Source organism: Suricata suricatta, chromosome 13, assembly GCF_006229205.1.
Source record: "Suricata suricatta isolate VVHF042 chromosome 13, meerkat_22Aug2017_6uvM2_HiC, whole genome shotgun sequence".
Lineage (NCBI taxonomy): Eukaryota > Metazoa > Chordata > Mammalia > Carnivora > Herpestidae > Suricata > Suricata suricatta.
The window spans coordinates 2469057-2484563 of NC_043712.1; the positions used below are offsets into that span (position 1 = coordinate 2469057).

A 15507-nucleotide genomic window follows, 5' to 3' on the forward strand; every position below is an offset into this window, starting at 1 on the left:
GGAGAGGGGCGGGGCCAGGCAGATCAGGGCCTCGTGGGGACCTGGGGGGGTCGTAGGGACCCCAGCAGGAGCAGATGGCTTTCCCTGGGCCTGGGTGCCCTGCCCTGCTGGCTTTCTGCGTCTGGGTGTCCCCCTCTCTCCCCCTCAGTTTCAGACAGCAGGGTGCCTGTTGTCACCACTGCCGTCCCCGGGCTGCCTGGACTCCCGCATGGGGGCCGACAGCAGCCAGAACCTGGGACTGCAGGCTGGGAGTTGGGTCCCCGGCCCACACAGGCCTGTGACAGCTAGGCTGCTGGAGTTTCTGACCTTGGGCTTGGCCCCAGGACCTGGCCGTCAAGGGGCCCGGGTCTGCCTCTTGTCTTCTGCTCCCAGCTGTGGGGATCCCCCCCACGCTTTCTGGCAGGTGCCAAGGGTCTACCGGCCAGAGGGTGCTGAGCAGAAAGGCCAGGACGGAGTGGGGGGCATGTTGCCCACTGCTCTCTTCTTCCTTCCCTGTCCCCACCCTCGGAGCCCTCTTTTTTCCCAGACTTTCCTCAGGGACTCAGAGTCTGAGCCACACAGGGTAGGGGACCTGACAGGGTCACTCCTTTCTGGAGTCAGAGTGCACTGCATGTGTGTGTGACAGGACATGTGTGAGCATGAGTGTGTGAGTGTGTTTGCCTGGGCGTGTGTGAGCATGTGTGAACACGTGTGATCCTGTGTGTGTGAGCGTGTGTGAGCCTGAGTGTGTGTGTGAGTGTGTGTCAGTCGGTGTGTGAGCCTGTGTGAGCATGTGTGTGAGCGTGTGTGCCAGGGCACTGTGAGCACGTGTGCGCATACGTGCGTGTGCGAGGCTGCAGGAGTGTGCGTGCCTGGGTGTGCCCTAGCCCCTGACTCCTGCTGGCGGCATGGTCGAGTCCGGCTTGCACGCGGCCTCACCCCCGTGGCCTGGCCCCCGCGGAGGGCCGAGGGGCCGGTGCAGACGCGTGTGTGCGCAGGGAGGCCCGGTGGGCGCGCGGGCGAGCTACACGAGGAGGTGGGCTCTTCCCGTGAAGGCCAGAGGACGGAGAGGGCTGGAAGCGGATGTGGTTCTCGAAGATGCAGGCTGTCAGAGGGAGGGGCTTGGGGCTGCCCGATGCTGGGTCAGGCCGGCGTGTCCACTGAGGCTGCTCTGGCCAGCCCCCCAGAGCCCACTGTAGTTCCCCCAGGAGGGGCTGTGGGTGTCAGGTCCGGTGGTGGCCCGCGAGGGCTCCTGGGAGTCACAGGGGTGCTCCCAGATTGCTCCTGGGGTCTACTGGGGCCCACCCGGGGCACTTGCTGCAGGGCCGTGGGCGGCCCTCCGCGTCCCTTTGAGCTCGCACCTTGGCACCCTCGGCCAGCCGGGGAGTGCTGACCCAGCAGGTGCCTTACTGAATGAAGCCAGTGGTGGAGGGTGGGGAGGGGGTGCACACAGGAGCCTGCCTTGGCCGGGCGGACCCTCCCTGCCGTCGGGCTGGGTGTCTCAGACCCAGGATCGGCTCACAGCCTTCTGTGCAGCTAGCTCTTCGCCCTGGAGAGCGAGCCAGTCTTGAGGCCAGGGTCAGTCATGCTCACTGTAGTATGAACGGGCCTAGTGCCAATCCTGGACAGGCCCACTAAGAGAGGATAGGAAGGCGGGTTTCCTCTGCTTGTTCTGTGAGGGCATGCAGGTCTGATTGCCCCCTGGTAGGTTGCACGGGCTGGGCGCCAGGTTCGGTGTTCCGGTCTAGCCGGTGCTTGTTTCCTGACTGCCCACCTGGGGCGCTGGGGGGAGTGAGCCGATGGGGAGCCCAGCAGAGGGATCGGCCCTGGGGGGCACCTGGCGGGGAGGCGCGTGGCGGGCCGGGAGCCTTGCGTGGTGCGCGATTTCCTGAGTTGGGTTTGTACCGATGGCGAGGGGCTCAGCTCCCTGCCCAGGGTCACCCGCCGGTTGGTGGCGGAGCTGGGATTTGAACCAGGTTCTTGAGATTCCTCTGTGAGGCACGTCTTGGTGGAAGCTGGAGGCTGGGGGAGACATTCCTCGTCTGGGAGGGGCCGGGCCCGCCTGCCCTGTGGGGCACTAGGTGCCTTGTTTCCTACACAAACAGCCAGGCCGGGCTGGAGCAATTTTATTTTTATTTCCTATTTTTACTTCCCCGTTGGCTCTTTTTAGCAACTCTGGGTCAGATAGGCCCCCGCCCTCCAGGCTCCACCCGTCTTCCTGGCTGGGCCTGGGGCCTCAGACCAGATGAGCATGTGTGGCTCAGGGTGGGGGTGGCGGGGATGGACTCGGGGCTTGGCTTGCACTCACTTGGTGACGGGGGGCTCACTCCCTCCCCAGATAGTTCTGTAGCAGCCCCTTTTCATCCTTGGGGACAAGCCACAGGTGGGTGGGGGCGGGGCCTTGGTACATGACTCAGTTTCCTCACACCCGTGCTGGCTTCTTGGCTGGAGGCTGAGGCTGGCGGTGGCCCGTGAAGGAGGGGAAGGCGGGGCTGGTATATAGGTGTGTGTGCCGGGTGGGGTGGGCTGTTCCTGCCTTGGACTGGGCGGGGCGGGCGGAGGGTGGGGCTGGACTTGGCCTTGTTCAGACTGTGTCCACTAAGGGCCCTGGGCCAACCTGCTGAGAGACCAGCCTGGATGTGGGGTCAGCCAGGGTGGGGGATGTTGGAGCATCTCTCCAGGGACAGGTGCCGCTGGCTAGGGGGCCACATGGGGACCCCAGTTCAGCAGGCGACTCCCCAGGGGCTCATGGCCCAACCTGGGTGAGGGGCCTTGCAGACCTTACCCGCCCGTGTGGGCACAGCTAGGTAGCATGCCAGTCTCTGGTGGGTTGGGGTCCTGGACTGAGATCAGGCCACAGAAAGTGCCAGACCCCCCACGCTCCCAGGCTTGTGTGGGGTTAGGGTGCGGGACTGGCTAAGCTCTAGTCCACCAGGTGCCCGGTGCGGCCTGGGCTCAGAGAGGCTGGGCAGCACCTCAAGGTCACACGGCGTGTGGAAACTGGCCTAGGAAGCTGGAATACTGCTGCCGAGGCCCCGCGGGTCCGGGGGACCATTCCGTGCTGCCCCTTCCAGGCCTGCAGTGGGGGGAGGGGGCTTGCAGCGAAGGGGGTGGGGTTGATCCAGCCCTGGCCAGGGGCCCACACATGCAGTGGAGGGCTGCAGCGTTGGAATGGAAGGCCTATGTGGCCCTGATGTCGGGGAGCCGCTTGCCCGGGTGGGGACATGGGACACAGGATTCCCACACAGACAGGCCTGCCCGCCGAGGCCTGCGGTGCCGGCTGCCACCAGGTGCCCGACGGCCTGCTGGAGAGTGGGCAGGTGGGGCTGGATGAGGGCACAGGGCGAGGGCTGCGCGGTGACTGAGGACAGAGGAAGGACGCGGACTTGGTGTGGGGCTGTGTGGGCCGGCTCGCCCCACACGGGGGTGCCTGCTCTGAGTCTGCCTCTCGGTCATCGGCAGTGATGGCAGGTGCCAAGCAGCCGGTGGTCCTGGGCATCACCCTGCTGAGCCCCATGGGGACCCTCTGCCATCCCGACGGTGCGGGGTGAGCTCCAGGCAGAGCCTGCGGGCCCCTGTTTTCTGCGGGGCACCTGTGTGGTCCCCCGGGTGGACGTGGGTGGCCCCAGTAGCGCTCAATCCTGCCTCGTGGGTCTGGGGGGTTCTGGCCCCAGGAGGTGGAGGACGGACCTGCCCGGCCTCCCCCCAGCCCTTCCTGCCCTGGCTGGCTCCGGCGCATCCTCTGCCCACATCCGGTGGTGTGGGTGACGTGGGTGACTCGTGTGTGCGCCTGTGGGCGCCAGGACTGTCGGTGACCCCTCGATTAGAGGCCAGCAGACCGAATCCCGCAGCTGAGGTGGGTGGGGGGCGCCCCCTCCCTGGAGAGGCGCAGAGATTACGGGATTCTCTCTGCCCTGCCCTGGGGAGGTGGCGTACGTGGGCAGGGGCATCTGGGCGGTGGGGCCCCTTGGGGCCTGGGAAGCCCCGTGTGGCTTGGGTGGCCCCGGGGTGCTGGGGCAGCCGGACTCGCACTCAGACCACCCCAGCTGCGTGACCTGGGCCCCCATCGCCCTCCCGGAGCCGGGACTTCGGTATCTGTGACATGCGGTGGTGGCGCTGGGCCGCTGGGCCGTGAGCGGGAACCTAGCCTGGCCAGACCTTCTGTTCTTGCCTGCGAGCAGGGGCGAGTGGTGGCTGAGGGCCCCTCCGAGCCTTGGTGTCCTCGTCAGGGGGGTGGGGAGAGCAGTTTCTCGCCCTGGCGCCTGGGCCTGGGAGGGATTGCCCTCAGTTCCCGGTGGCGCCAGGAGGGTGGGGTCCCCAGTGTCGGGCTGGGTGAGAGGTCTGACCCCTGGGGGGGGGGGGGCGTTCCCCTAGGGGTGGAAGCCAGACCCGCCGCCAGGTGGGACCTTGGCATGGACCTGGGGGCTACATCCCCTGTGCAGTCCCCATGGGCCTCCCCCCGTGGAGCGTGCGGCCCCCAGCTGCCGGCGGTGAGCCTGGGCCCCGGAGTAGGGTGATTCTGGGCTGGGTTCCCCTTCTTCCGGCAAAGAGGATCTTTTGTAACCGTGGGAAAGAGCGCTTCTCCCCGGAGGCGGCGGGGTGGGGGCTTGGTCAGCAGCTGTGACGTGCCCTGCCCTCCTGCCGTCCTTCCTGCAGTGCCCTCCTGCCCTTCGCCAGTCTCCCGTGGGGGTCCCCGCTGGCAGAGCCAGCCTCCTGCTCTTCCCACCTCTGAGCCTTCCAGCAGGCCCTTCCCTCTGGCTGGCGTCCCGCCCCTGCTCCTCCAACCCTGCAGCCTGGTCTCAGGGGGCTGCCTCACCCTTGCAGCTGGTCCCCTGGCCCGAGCTGGGTGTCCCCGCTCTCTGAGGGTCCCTGCCAGCCCACACCCGCTCCATGCCCCGGGAGGCCACTGGGCCACACGTGGACAAGTCCACCTTGGCTCATCCTGCACCTCAGTTTCCCCAGCCCTGGGGTGGGTGGGTCTCTTCCAGCTCTGTGAAGTGAGGATGGTGTGGCTTATGGGCCCCGGGCTGGGGGCAGGGGTGGCTGCCGCGGCAGCAGGGGGCCCGGAGCTGGCTTGCTCGGCAGGGCTCTGGCCAGTACGCAGCAGGCACATGGCGGGGCCTGGGGCCAGCGGACCTGGCTTCCTGCCCGCACTGCTGGAAGGGCCTGTGATTCGGGTCCTACCCCGGTGCTCCTGACTCAGCAGCCGCGGGTAGGAGAAACCAGAGGTTTCTGTACAAAAACCCCAAGCCTGGGCATCTGTCACGGGCCCAGATCTCTCTTGCCAAGGTGGGAAGTGGAGCTCCTTGCTCCCTGCCCCTGGGTCCCCAGCAGGAGGTGGGGGGCTGGGGCTGGAGCCAGGGTGTGTCCCCACCCCCACCCGGACTGCACTTACCCTGTGTACCACCTTCTGTGGCTCCTTAGTGCTCACAGGACGAAGTTCTCACTGCCTCCTGGCTTGACTTTCCTTCTGCCCTCCCCCCTCCCCCCTCCTGCCACCATGCGGGACGCCCCTCGGTCTTCAGGAGCAAGGCTTGCTTCTGCCTCCGGGTCCCCCACTGCCACCTCCTCCCCCGCAAGCTTCCTGCTCTGTCCAGTGCACACGCATGCGGGGGAGGGGGGCTCTCCCGGGTGGGGCTCCTCCAGCCCTCGCTGGCAGTGCCTGGGGCTCTGGCAGTAGGGGCAGGAAGGGGCTTGGAGCCCCCCGCGGTGTCTGTGCTGGACCCCACGGTCGATGTGCGTGTGGAAGGGAGCGCTGGAGCCCTCCAGTGGGGGCCGGCCTGCTGGGGCCTGGGGCTGCCTGGCGGGGCGCTGGGGTTCACAGGAACCTTGCTCCAACCCCTCAGAGCGGGTGCCTCCAGCCCCCCGAGGCCTCAGCTGCCCAGTCCAGTGTGCGTGGCGGAGATGGGCAAGGATGCACCTGGGGGTCATCCGTGAGCGCACGGTGGGGGGCGGTTTGGGGCAGGGGCCTCAGTTTCCGGACGGTCAGGTGGGGAGACCAGCCCCCGCTGGGGTGTCCCGGGGCCCAGTCTGCACGGCCCGAGTCTGCACCTGCTCCTGGGGGGGAGGAGCTGGGGAGGAGGTTGAGAGTGTGGGCCGAATGAGAGATGGGGTTTTGGGTCCCCGTGGCCACCAGCGGTGGGGGGAGGCTGCGTCGGGACGCGGGGCCGGGGTTTGAGGGGCTGTAGTCGGGGCTGGGGGCCTCCCGCAGGCAGGGTCTGGTGGGTGCACGTTGTCACTCTGACCTCACGCTCTGGGCCTGGCCGCGCCTGGCGGGTCCCGATTCAGCGTCTGTTGGTGGCTAGAGTCCCCCCCCCCCCCCCCACGGTGCCAGCTGCCTGCTCGATCCCTTCAGGCATTTGTGAAATGTGAGCTAAAGAAGGTTCTCCCGCGGGGTGGGGGTGGCCCGCGCAAGGAGGGAGAAGCCGAAGTGAATGTGCCGCCCCCCACTCACCGTCGATGCACAGTGCGTGACGAGGGACAGGGAAGAGTAATCAGAGTCCCGACTCGCTCGCCTCGTTCATGACCAGATCCGGGTCAGCTCCCAGCACAGAGGAGCGGGAGCAGGTGCCGCACAGTGCTGCTGCCCTGCTCTGCCTGCTGTGCCCAGATGCCCCCTCCTGCAGGAAGCCCTCCGTGATGACCCCCACTTGGGAGGCTCCTTCCCACGCCTGAGGCCCAGTGTCTCCTGCATCTGGCGGCCCCGGGAGGGACGAAATTGGGAGTGGGCAGCTTTGGGGGGGCTCATGGGGCGTGCTGTGCTGTCGGGGACCACCTGCTCGCAGTGCACAGTTGTTCCAAACTGCTCGGCCCTGATTGTGCTGTGCTTTCTAGCTCTCTCCCACGCTGGCACGGTCCTTAGGGTGAAGTCCAAGCTCTGGCCCTGGCACTTGTCCCTGGGGGGGTGGGGAGCAGGGACCAGCTGTACTGACCTGCTTGCTGTTGCTAGAATGTTCCCAGCCCTCTCGTTGCTCATGGCCTTTGCACGTGCTGTGCCTTCCCTGAATGCTCTTCCTTGCATCACCCTGTGGCCCATTTCCTTCCCTCTGGTCTCACTTGGATGTCACCCCCACAGACCCCTCAACTGCTGTCGCCCCGCCGCCACGTCGCCCTGGTCCCCTCAGCCTCGGAGGGCTTGTTGGTGGGGCTCCCGGTGGACGGGGGCGTGTGCTCTGGGACCGCTGAGCCTGGCACCCACACGTCTTCCCAGCAGGTACAGCAAGGACTCAGCCCCCTTTCCTGGGGTCTGGGCTGCCCCTGCCCTCGGCCCTCTGCCACTTGTAACCTCGCGGAGACGGGCTGAGGGCGGGCGCTGCCGCTGGGGGGCAGCCGTGCAGCGTGGCCAGGCTCTGGCGGCGCGAGCCCTCGGGGGTGTTTGGGAGGCCGAGCTGGGGCAGTGTCAGGCTGGACGGGCCTGTTTTATAGGAGGGGGAAACCGAGGTCTGAAGGGGAGGCGTTTTGAGGCCCCTGGGGAGAGTCTGAGCCGCCGCCTCCTGGCTGCGCACCCCGCGCCAGACCCGGGCCTGGCGGAGGGCCCCTGGCGGTGCCCAGGAGGTGGTCGGCCGGCAGCGGTGAGGTGGGAGCCTAGATGTCACCCGGGGGCCGATGGCATGGGCAGTGGGGCGCAGAGCCTGGCGGAGAAAGGGTTACAGACTGAGACAAGTAGAAGATGTCTAATTTTCCATCGTGATTTAATAAAAACGCAAATCAGGGGGGAGGACGACCCACCTCACCGTGGTGTTGACCGAGGTTAATCGCGGGCTCCTGGCGGTCGGCCTGCCTTTGTCTCCACGGCCCGGAGCCTGGGGCTTCATCGCCCCGGAGTCTGGAGAGCGGGGGGCAGGCACCACGCCCTCCGCCCGGACGGCGGGGGAGCCAGAGCGCCCGGGGCCACCACGGGAGTGTTGGGGCATCTGCGGAGGAGGAAGGCTCCAGCAGGAGGCTCTGCTCTGACTCCTGCACCCCTACTTCCAGAGGAGCTCAGGGGCTAGGCCAGGACGGCCTGGGGCCCGCGGCGACTATGGTCAAGCCCTGGGTATGTGGGATGATGTCCGAGGTGTGCTTGCGGGGCGGGAAGAGGTAGCGTGAGGAACCCGGCAGGAAGAGTGCTCTGGGCTGAGAGCAGCATGTGCAAAGGCCCTGACACGGGAGCGAGCCTGGCCCGCAGGGCTCAGTGCGCAGGCCGGTGCCGGGCCCAGCCCTGCAGCGGGGGCAGGGGGAGGCAAAACCGGGTGGGTGAGGGTGGGGCCGTGCGAAGCCCTCGGCGAGAAGCAGGACTCTACGGGAGAGACCCTGGCCGCTGGTAAGAATGGTCTGGAGGCCGCAAGGAGGCAGTGGGGGGTGGGGAGGTGGCTGAGGAGCCTGGGCTGTCACCAGAGCCATGGCTGCAGGCCCTGGTGGGGCTCCGGGGGCTTGAGCTGCCCAAGAGGTCTGGGCCCAGGTAGGGGTGCCATTTGTGGGGTGTGGTGGGGGCAGGGTCCAGCGTTCTGGGTGGGCAGTGGGGGCCTCGGGAGGCCCCGTGGAGACGGGGAGAGAGGCACACATTGATGCTCAGGCTTGGGACTCCGGGGTCTGCAGTCAGAGCCCAGAAGGTTCCAGGGGCCACACTTTGTCCGCCCACAGGTCTGCTGATGTGGGGCTTGAGGGTACGGACAGGTGGCAGTGGGCTTTGCTGGCGTGGTGAGCACGGTGTCTGTGGGGGGATGGGTATGAGGAAGGCGAGGTGGCGCTTGGCGCGTCCGGCTGTGGGTGGGGCGGGTCATGGTGGGGGAGCCACATGCACCATGGATGGGGAGGTAGCAGGCGGCAGTGGGGACCCCTCCTCAGGTAGTCGCCTCCCTTCCTGAGGGAGGTCACTCCCGTGTGTCGGACCCACACCCGGTTTGGGAGTCCCGGAGCTCCGTGCTGTCTGACCCTCAGTGGTTGCTGGGACGCCTTTCCGGGATGCTGGACATGGGGGACGCAGCCGGGCCCCGGTGAGGGGAGACTCTCCGCCCAACCCCGGCTCTGTCCGGCATGAGCAGGGGCTGTGCTGTCTCACTGCAGAGAGGGGCGCGGGGGTGGGGCGCAGGCATGTCGAGGGCCCGGCTGTGCGGCCCGTGGGTGGTGCCTGGTGATCCGCCGCGGGCTGGGCTCTGGTTTTGGGGGGGCAGGGTGTCCCTGAGCACCGCCCCTGCCCCTCCAGCGCCCTTGTGGAGGCTTGCCCGCTGGGGGTCTGGCCAGACCTGCAGACCCCAGCCCCCTGGCCTGGGTGGGCCCGGAGCCCTGGCCATGCCCCGGGATTGGTGTGCGCTGCTGGTGTTTCCCACAGGGGCACCTCAGCCTTGGGGAGGGGCTTGGCCAGGTTTGGTGGCAGCAGGGAGAAAATGCCCGTGGGCGGAGCAGTGTGGCGCGGATGGGGCCTCTGGGTGGCTCTCCCGGGGGGGGGGGGCTGGTGTCTGGAGGGAGTGAAGAAAGCAGGCTGTGTGCTGGTGCACCTCAGCTGAGGGGGGGCGGGCGGTGCCCGGTCACTCTGAGGTTCTGTGGCGCCGAGGGAGGCGAGCCTCTGGGCGCGAAGTCCCTGCATCTGGTGGCGGCGACCACAGGGGCTGGGCAGGGGGCAGGGGCCCCTCAGCCCCTAAAGCTCTTCACGTGCAGAGAGCACGTGTGGCCTGGCACCAGCATCCATGGGCACGCATGGCCTGCCACCAGCGCCGGGTGGGCATGCGTGGGGCAGGCCAGGCACACGGGGGGAGCGCGAGCTGGGCAGACTGCTCTGGCGGGCTGGCGGGTCTCACGAGCTTGGGGGTCCGGAGTCCCACCTGGGGTTTGCGTGTGCGTTTGGCTGCAGGATACCCCAGAACGGCAGCTGCGCACACAGTCCGCAGAGCCAAGCCCGTGGGTGCCGGCCGCTCAGGAAGGCTGCGCAGAGGCGGGCGGGAGGCCCCCGCCATCTCGGCCTGCCCGGGGCCGCCGGGAGGTCGCTGGCCCTGCGGGGCCCCTTGCCCGTGCCCCAGAGCCCTGACTCACGCCTCTGCCCAGAGCCCGCGCAGGCAGGAAGAGCAGGCCCTCCAGATGGCCGGCGGGCTCGTCTGCCCGGGGGTCCCAGGGGGCGTCATGCCCACTGCGCACTTTGATTGAACAACCAACCAGGGCAGCCGGGCAGCTGGTCAGTGTCAGGCCTGCGTGGCTGGAGGGGGTGAGGCCGGTGGGGGAGGGGTGGGCATCAGAGACCCTGGGCTGGTACCTTGGCGCCCACTTGCCAGCTGGGGCTCTGGGGGCCCTTCGCCCCTGGGCGTCTCTGTGTCCTCACCTCTGCAGGCGGCGCAGAATCCTGTGGACAGCGTGTCAGTGGCTGTAGGCTGTGGGGGGCGGCGGGGGGGGGCGCCCAGGAGGGGCTCGCGCTCTTCCTTGGAGGCCTGTGGCTTCTGTCCGTAAGGACCTGGCGAAGGCGCAGGAAGGGTGCCCTCTGGCCCTGGCTCAGCGTACCTGCCCGGGCAGTGGAGGCCACCTGCTGGGTGGGGACCCTGCTCTCAGGGCGGCTGGGCTGACGCTTGGCTCTGCTCTGCCTGTCCGGCTGCCGCCGCTCCCCCTCCTCCCCCTCCTGTCTGTCCTCTGCTTTCCTCCCCTCCTCCTTTTCCCCTTCCTCTTCCCCCTCCTCCTCCTCCCCTTCCTCCTCCCTTCCTCCTCCTTTCCTCCCCTCCCCTCCTTCCAGGTGGGAGTCTCCTGGCCCTGCCAAGGGCTGCTCATCTGGGATGTTCTGTTCTTTGCTGAGAGGTGGAGGTGGGGGGAGGCCAGGTGGGGACGCAGCCCAGGGGGCCGAGGGTCCTGCCGCCGCTTGAACGGCTCCATGAGGGGCCGAGGGCCTGCCCTGGACAGCGGCTAGCTGCGTGCTCTTCCCGCCCAGCCATGGCCCTGCTCCTTGGCGAGGCTGGGCAGGCGCCCAGGAACGGCGGTCAGGGCTCTCTTCTGCCTCGGTGTCCCCTCCGGTAAGAGGGACAGTGCACTCAACCTGGAGGCACAGCTGCTCGACCGTGAGGGGGTGTCAGCAGTAGGGCCGGGTCCCGTGATATTCGCTTCGGAGTCTGCAGTGCTAGCCACCGGGCGGGTCCTTCTGGAGGGTCGGACTGGTGTCGGAGGTCCAGCCACGGCAGGGCTGGGGCCGTGGGGGTCTTGTGGAGACCTCCAGCAAGGACTTGCCCACTGGAAGCCCCCGACCATCAGCACGGCTCATGAGGCACCCAGAGCCGGGACACGCGGGAAGGAAGCCGCCACAGCCCGGGCCACGTGCAGGGTGCTGGCGGGGCGGGGGTGCGGGCGTTCAGTCTCTGCCCAGTGGGCTCTGCTCCCGCAGGCTGCCCTGACCGCGTCACCCCTGAGCTCGGTGTCCTCCTGGCTGGGGCAGCCCCAGGAGGGGACAGGGAACCAACACCTCGAGAAATGGGATCACGTCCCTGGCCTGTGAATATTTCATCAACGGATTAAAAATTGAAGAGAAGGTGCCTGGAGGGCGGGGGAGGGGCGCCGCCTCCAAGCCAGGCCCCTGGGAGTGTTTCCCTTGGTGGTGGAGCCACGTCCCTCAGAACAGGCCATCGCTGTTAAAAATGTCATTGCGCGGCCTTCTTTAATCAAGGCTGAGATGTAAGAACCGATCTGCTGCCGGGAATGAATCTTGGACCGTCCGGATGAGAGGGGACGGTGCACAGTAGGGCCGTCGGAGCAGGTGTGTGAGGCCGGGCGTCTCTGGTGGCGGAGTGAGGGTTGCGGGGGAGGGTCTGGTCTCTGTGTGTGTGTGCATGTGTGTGCGTGTGCTCCGCGTGTGGGGCTGGAGAGGGCCCGGGGGGCTGAAGTCTGGCTTCCCACTGGTCTGGAGACCTGTCGTGCCTGCACTGCTAGCGCCCGGAGAGCCGGAGCCCAGGCAGCCCTGCAGGTGCGTGAGGTCTCACAAGCAGCTTGGGGGCAGCGAGAGTCCCGGGTGTGACACAGGAAGGGTGGCCAGGGCTCGGGTGCAGCAGGGGGCAGTGTTCTGGGCCCAGGGGCTGAGGGGCAGAGGGCCTCTTCGCGGGGCTGCCCTGGTGGATTGACGGGTGCCTGGCAAGACCAGGGGGGCGAGCCAGCTGCCACCGGCCCCCAGGCCTCGGGCAGCCTGTGCTTGGATGGGCAGTGCCACTCCAGGTGAGCACGTTGGGATCCCTGGCAGGTATGCTGGGTCAGGAGGTCAGGGAGGTGGTGGCACCCAGCCAGGTGGCTGCGTGCTGGGACCCTCAGGGGTCTGGAAGGCTGCTTCGGGATCCCGGGTGCACCTCAGGCCCCAGGGAGGGAGCCGGGGCCCCACTCCAGGTCTTCTCTGCAGGCCCGCAGGGCTTGGCAGTGCAGCCCTGCCCCTCCCTCCCCGCTGCAGACTGAGGGGACCACCCAGCCCCCAGCCGCTCTCCTGCCGGGCCTCTCTTGTTTCTTTTCGAGGTTCAGAGCTGATCCCGGCTGCTGACGGGCTCAGTGTCGGTTTCCCCGGGTGCAGGTGCTGTGGGGGTGGCGGGGGGCCGGTGTGTGGTGTCACCTGCGGGAGCCGCCCAGCGCTCAGCTCCTGATGTCCCTGCGTGCGGCCCGCGGGGGCACAGAGAGGGTCCTGCTCGCTGTTCGGCAGTCAGCTGGGAGAGCAGGGGTGCTCCACGCCTTTTGGGGGCGTCAGTGCCTCAGCTGGCCTCTTGGGCGGGGAGGCGGGAGCTCAGTCACCTGACGTGGGGGCCGGGGCACATTTGCTCTCTGTCCCAGTCTCCCCTGGCCTGCGGCGGTGGGCCTGCTGTCCGGTCTCCTCCTTGCCTTTTCTTCCCTCTCCCCGGGGACTCAGCCCCACTTCCTGTCGTGGGCATCGCTGGGCATTGTACACCTGGCTGCGTCCTGCGGTTTTGGTTGCTGAGCACGGTGTCTGGCCACGTGGTGCAGGCTGAGTGGGGCGGGCCCATAGCTGGGGCTTCTGGGGGCCAGGGACCCCTGAGCTGGCTCCGTGGGGGAAGAGGTACGCTTGCTTTCTTAGACTAGAGGGCTCTTGGAGGCGTGCTACTGAACGTCCCTGGGACGCACAGGTTCTGGTGGGCTTGGCTTTGGGGCCCTGGGGCGCCCGGGGGCCCTCAGCTGTAGGCGTGCACTGTGCTCACACCCGTCCGCATTAGGCTGGTCTCCCTTCTCGTGGCCTGGCCACGGACGGTCCTTGCGTTAAATGGACCTCCACCTGCTTCCTAGAGCGCTGGCTGTACTCGGAGATCCGCTGTCTGCTTCGTGGAACCCGTATGTCCCCAGCACGCCCCGGGCTCTCCGGTCCTCTTCGGGGTGGTGCCTGGGCACACCCCTCCTCCTCTAGGTCAGCAGGTGGTCTGCCTCTCTGGTCTGTCTCTGGGCAGGAGGCTGGGGGGGTTTCTGTGTGCTGATGCCAGGCTCGGGAAGGGAAGGGGTGACTCTGGAACGTGATCTGTTTACACGGCTCAGGGGACCTTTTTGGTAAGTCCCTGACCTCTCAGGTAAGACCCGGATAAGGTTCCCGATCTCCGCTGGGCTGGGCGACAATGGGGAGACTCGGGGACAGGGCCACACACATCCACAGTCCTTGCGGGTTGGGGGAAGGGGATGCGCAGGCGTCGACTCAGATGGGGTCGGGGTGAGGGGTAGTGGGAGGTGCTGCCTCAGAGCAGCTGCCCCCAGGCCCCTGCGGGGATGGCGCCGGGACTCCGACCACGACCTCTTGCTTCCATGAAACGTCTCCCCCCACCTCTACCCAGGAAGGCGGTGGTGCGTGTGGCCGGCATGCTCACCCCGATGGGCTGAATAAACGGGGCTCAGCAGAGAGGAGTCTGCGCCCTGGCAGGAGGGCGTGGTGTGCTGCGGTGGGTTGGGGCATCTGCCAGGGAGGATGGGGCAGGACGAGGCACGTGCGGTGCGGGGCTGGGTCCTCCCCCCCCACCCCGCTGCCCCTGCTGCTGGGTGCCTCCACCCACAGCTGCACAGGGGGCTGCGTCTGCCGTCATCCTGGCGGGTGCAGAATTGTCAGCTGCTCCCACCTCAGGGTCTCCTGTGTCCTCTGTCCTCAGCAGCCTGGTGACGGAGGCATTCCGGGTTCACGAAGTGCGGGGCGAATATGTCCTCCGAGATGACCGCAGGGGTGTGCTGGGGCCCTGAGGCTTCCCGGTGGCTCCCGACCGTCCTAATGCGCCCTCAGGTCGAGGCCCACCGGCTCAGAGTGTCTGGGTCACCTCCATGGGTGCACCCCACGCCCCACGTATGCGCTGGGCAGCCTGCCGGACCTGTCTTCAGGGGCTCTGTCACTGGGAGCCGCAGACCTGGGTCAGACCGCCCTCCCGTGCCCCTGGCCCTCTGAGTGCCTCTGGCGATGATCAGCCCTCAATCTGCGCCTTCTTCTCTAGATAAATCCGTGCACTCCGACTGTCCTTGCCGGCTCCCACCGGCCTTCCGGGCTTCGGGGGGCCTGAGGGGCCACGGGAGGCGTCTTGGGGGCGTTTGGGAGCCTGCCCCAGCGTCCTGGTGAGTTTGGGCCAGAGTCTTCTCCAGGGAGACCGGCCCCCCTGCTCTCGTTGACGCACGAGTGTGAAAGGCCCAGGGCACACGATTCCCTCGTGTGTATCCTTCTCCCAGGGGTCCAGGGCGGGGCTGGGGCTGGCATCCCTGAGCCCTCACCCACGTCGGGCTCCCCTCTGCCTGCAGGGTGCTCGGGCACCACCCCAGGGCCAGGGGGGCAATGGCTTTGCTGGGGAGGCCCTCTACTTTTGGGGGTCTCTCTTTTCTCCTGCGGGGGTCCGTCCTCATCCGAAGAAGTGGGGGCCCAGGCCCTGCGGGTTCTCTGGGTCAGCATGAGCTGCGCCGGGTGGGCCGTGCCGTGCGGCTGGGGCCGCGTGGAGGGGGCAGGGAGTGCCTGTGAGCTGGGTGGCAGATGGCCTCGCCATGGGGCTGGGAGGTGTCGGGCAGCACCCTCACCCCCGCCCCTTCCTGGCCTCGGTACCCCGACCCTGCCCTTGGGAGGGCTGGGTTGGTGAGTGATGCTCAGGTGCTCGTGGCTCAGGCCGGCCCGGGGGTCGCTGCTGGTCGGTGTGGGTCACTCTCTCCTCCCGGGGGCTGCAGCGCCGGGTGGGGCGAGGAGGGAGAGGCGCAGGCCCAGAACTGGGGGCAGGGCGAGGCCCAAAAGGAGGGCTGGGCCAGCAGTTGTCCCCAGAGAGGTTTTTTTAAAGTGCCCTCAGCGGCCAGGTCTGAAGGAGGGGCACCGAGGGCGGGGCACTCGCCCAGCTTCTGCCTGAGGCGTGCTGCCCCTGGGAGGGCGCAGTCCCTGCCACAGCACTGAGGCGGGGGCGGGGGGGCGAGGGGGGCCCGGCCCTGCCCTGGAGTCTGCACGGTTGGGGGAGTTTGTCGCACGGGGGGAGCAGGGGTTTTGAGGTCGGCCTGCTCCTAGGTGTCTGAGAATTGCCTGTGGCCGGGTCGGGGCACAGCCACCTGCCCTCTGGGACCCTGCTGGGCCTCGATGTCCCCCCCCCCCCCCCCCCCCCCCCC

General features: G+C 67.9%; 2 protein-coding genes across 2 annotated transcripts in view; one reads left to right on the forward strand and one right to left on the reverse strand.

Annotated features, from left to right (window-relative positions):
• Nucleotides 1-3749: 3749 nt before the first annotated feature.
• Nucleotides 3750-15507, forward strand: part of RXRA (retinoid X receptor alpha) — a 69974-nt gene continuing 58216 nt past the window's right edge. The window contains exon 1 of the mRNA XM_029921151.1: nucleotides 3750-3835. The gene's annotated coding sequence lies outside the window, so the exon portion shown is untranslated. The remainder of the gene's footprint in view (nucleotides 3836-15507) is intronic.
• Nucleotides 7206-15507, reverse strand: part of LOC115276920 (collagen alpha-1(I) chain-like) — a 23605-nt gene continuing 15303 nt past the window's right edge. Inside the window, exons 11-14 of the mRNA XM_029921035.1 lie at nucleotides 10205-10399; nucleotides 9988-10049; nucleotides 7713-7892; nucleotides 7206-7610 (exon numbers count right to left, since the gene is read on the reverse strand). Coding sequence (XP_029776895.1) covers nucleotides 7206-7610; nucleotides 7713-7892; nucleotides 9988-10049; nucleotides 10205-10399 — 842 coding nt within the window. The remainder of the gene's footprint in view (nucleotides 7611-7712; nucleotides 7893-9987; nucleotides 10050-10204; nucleotides 10400-15507) is intronic.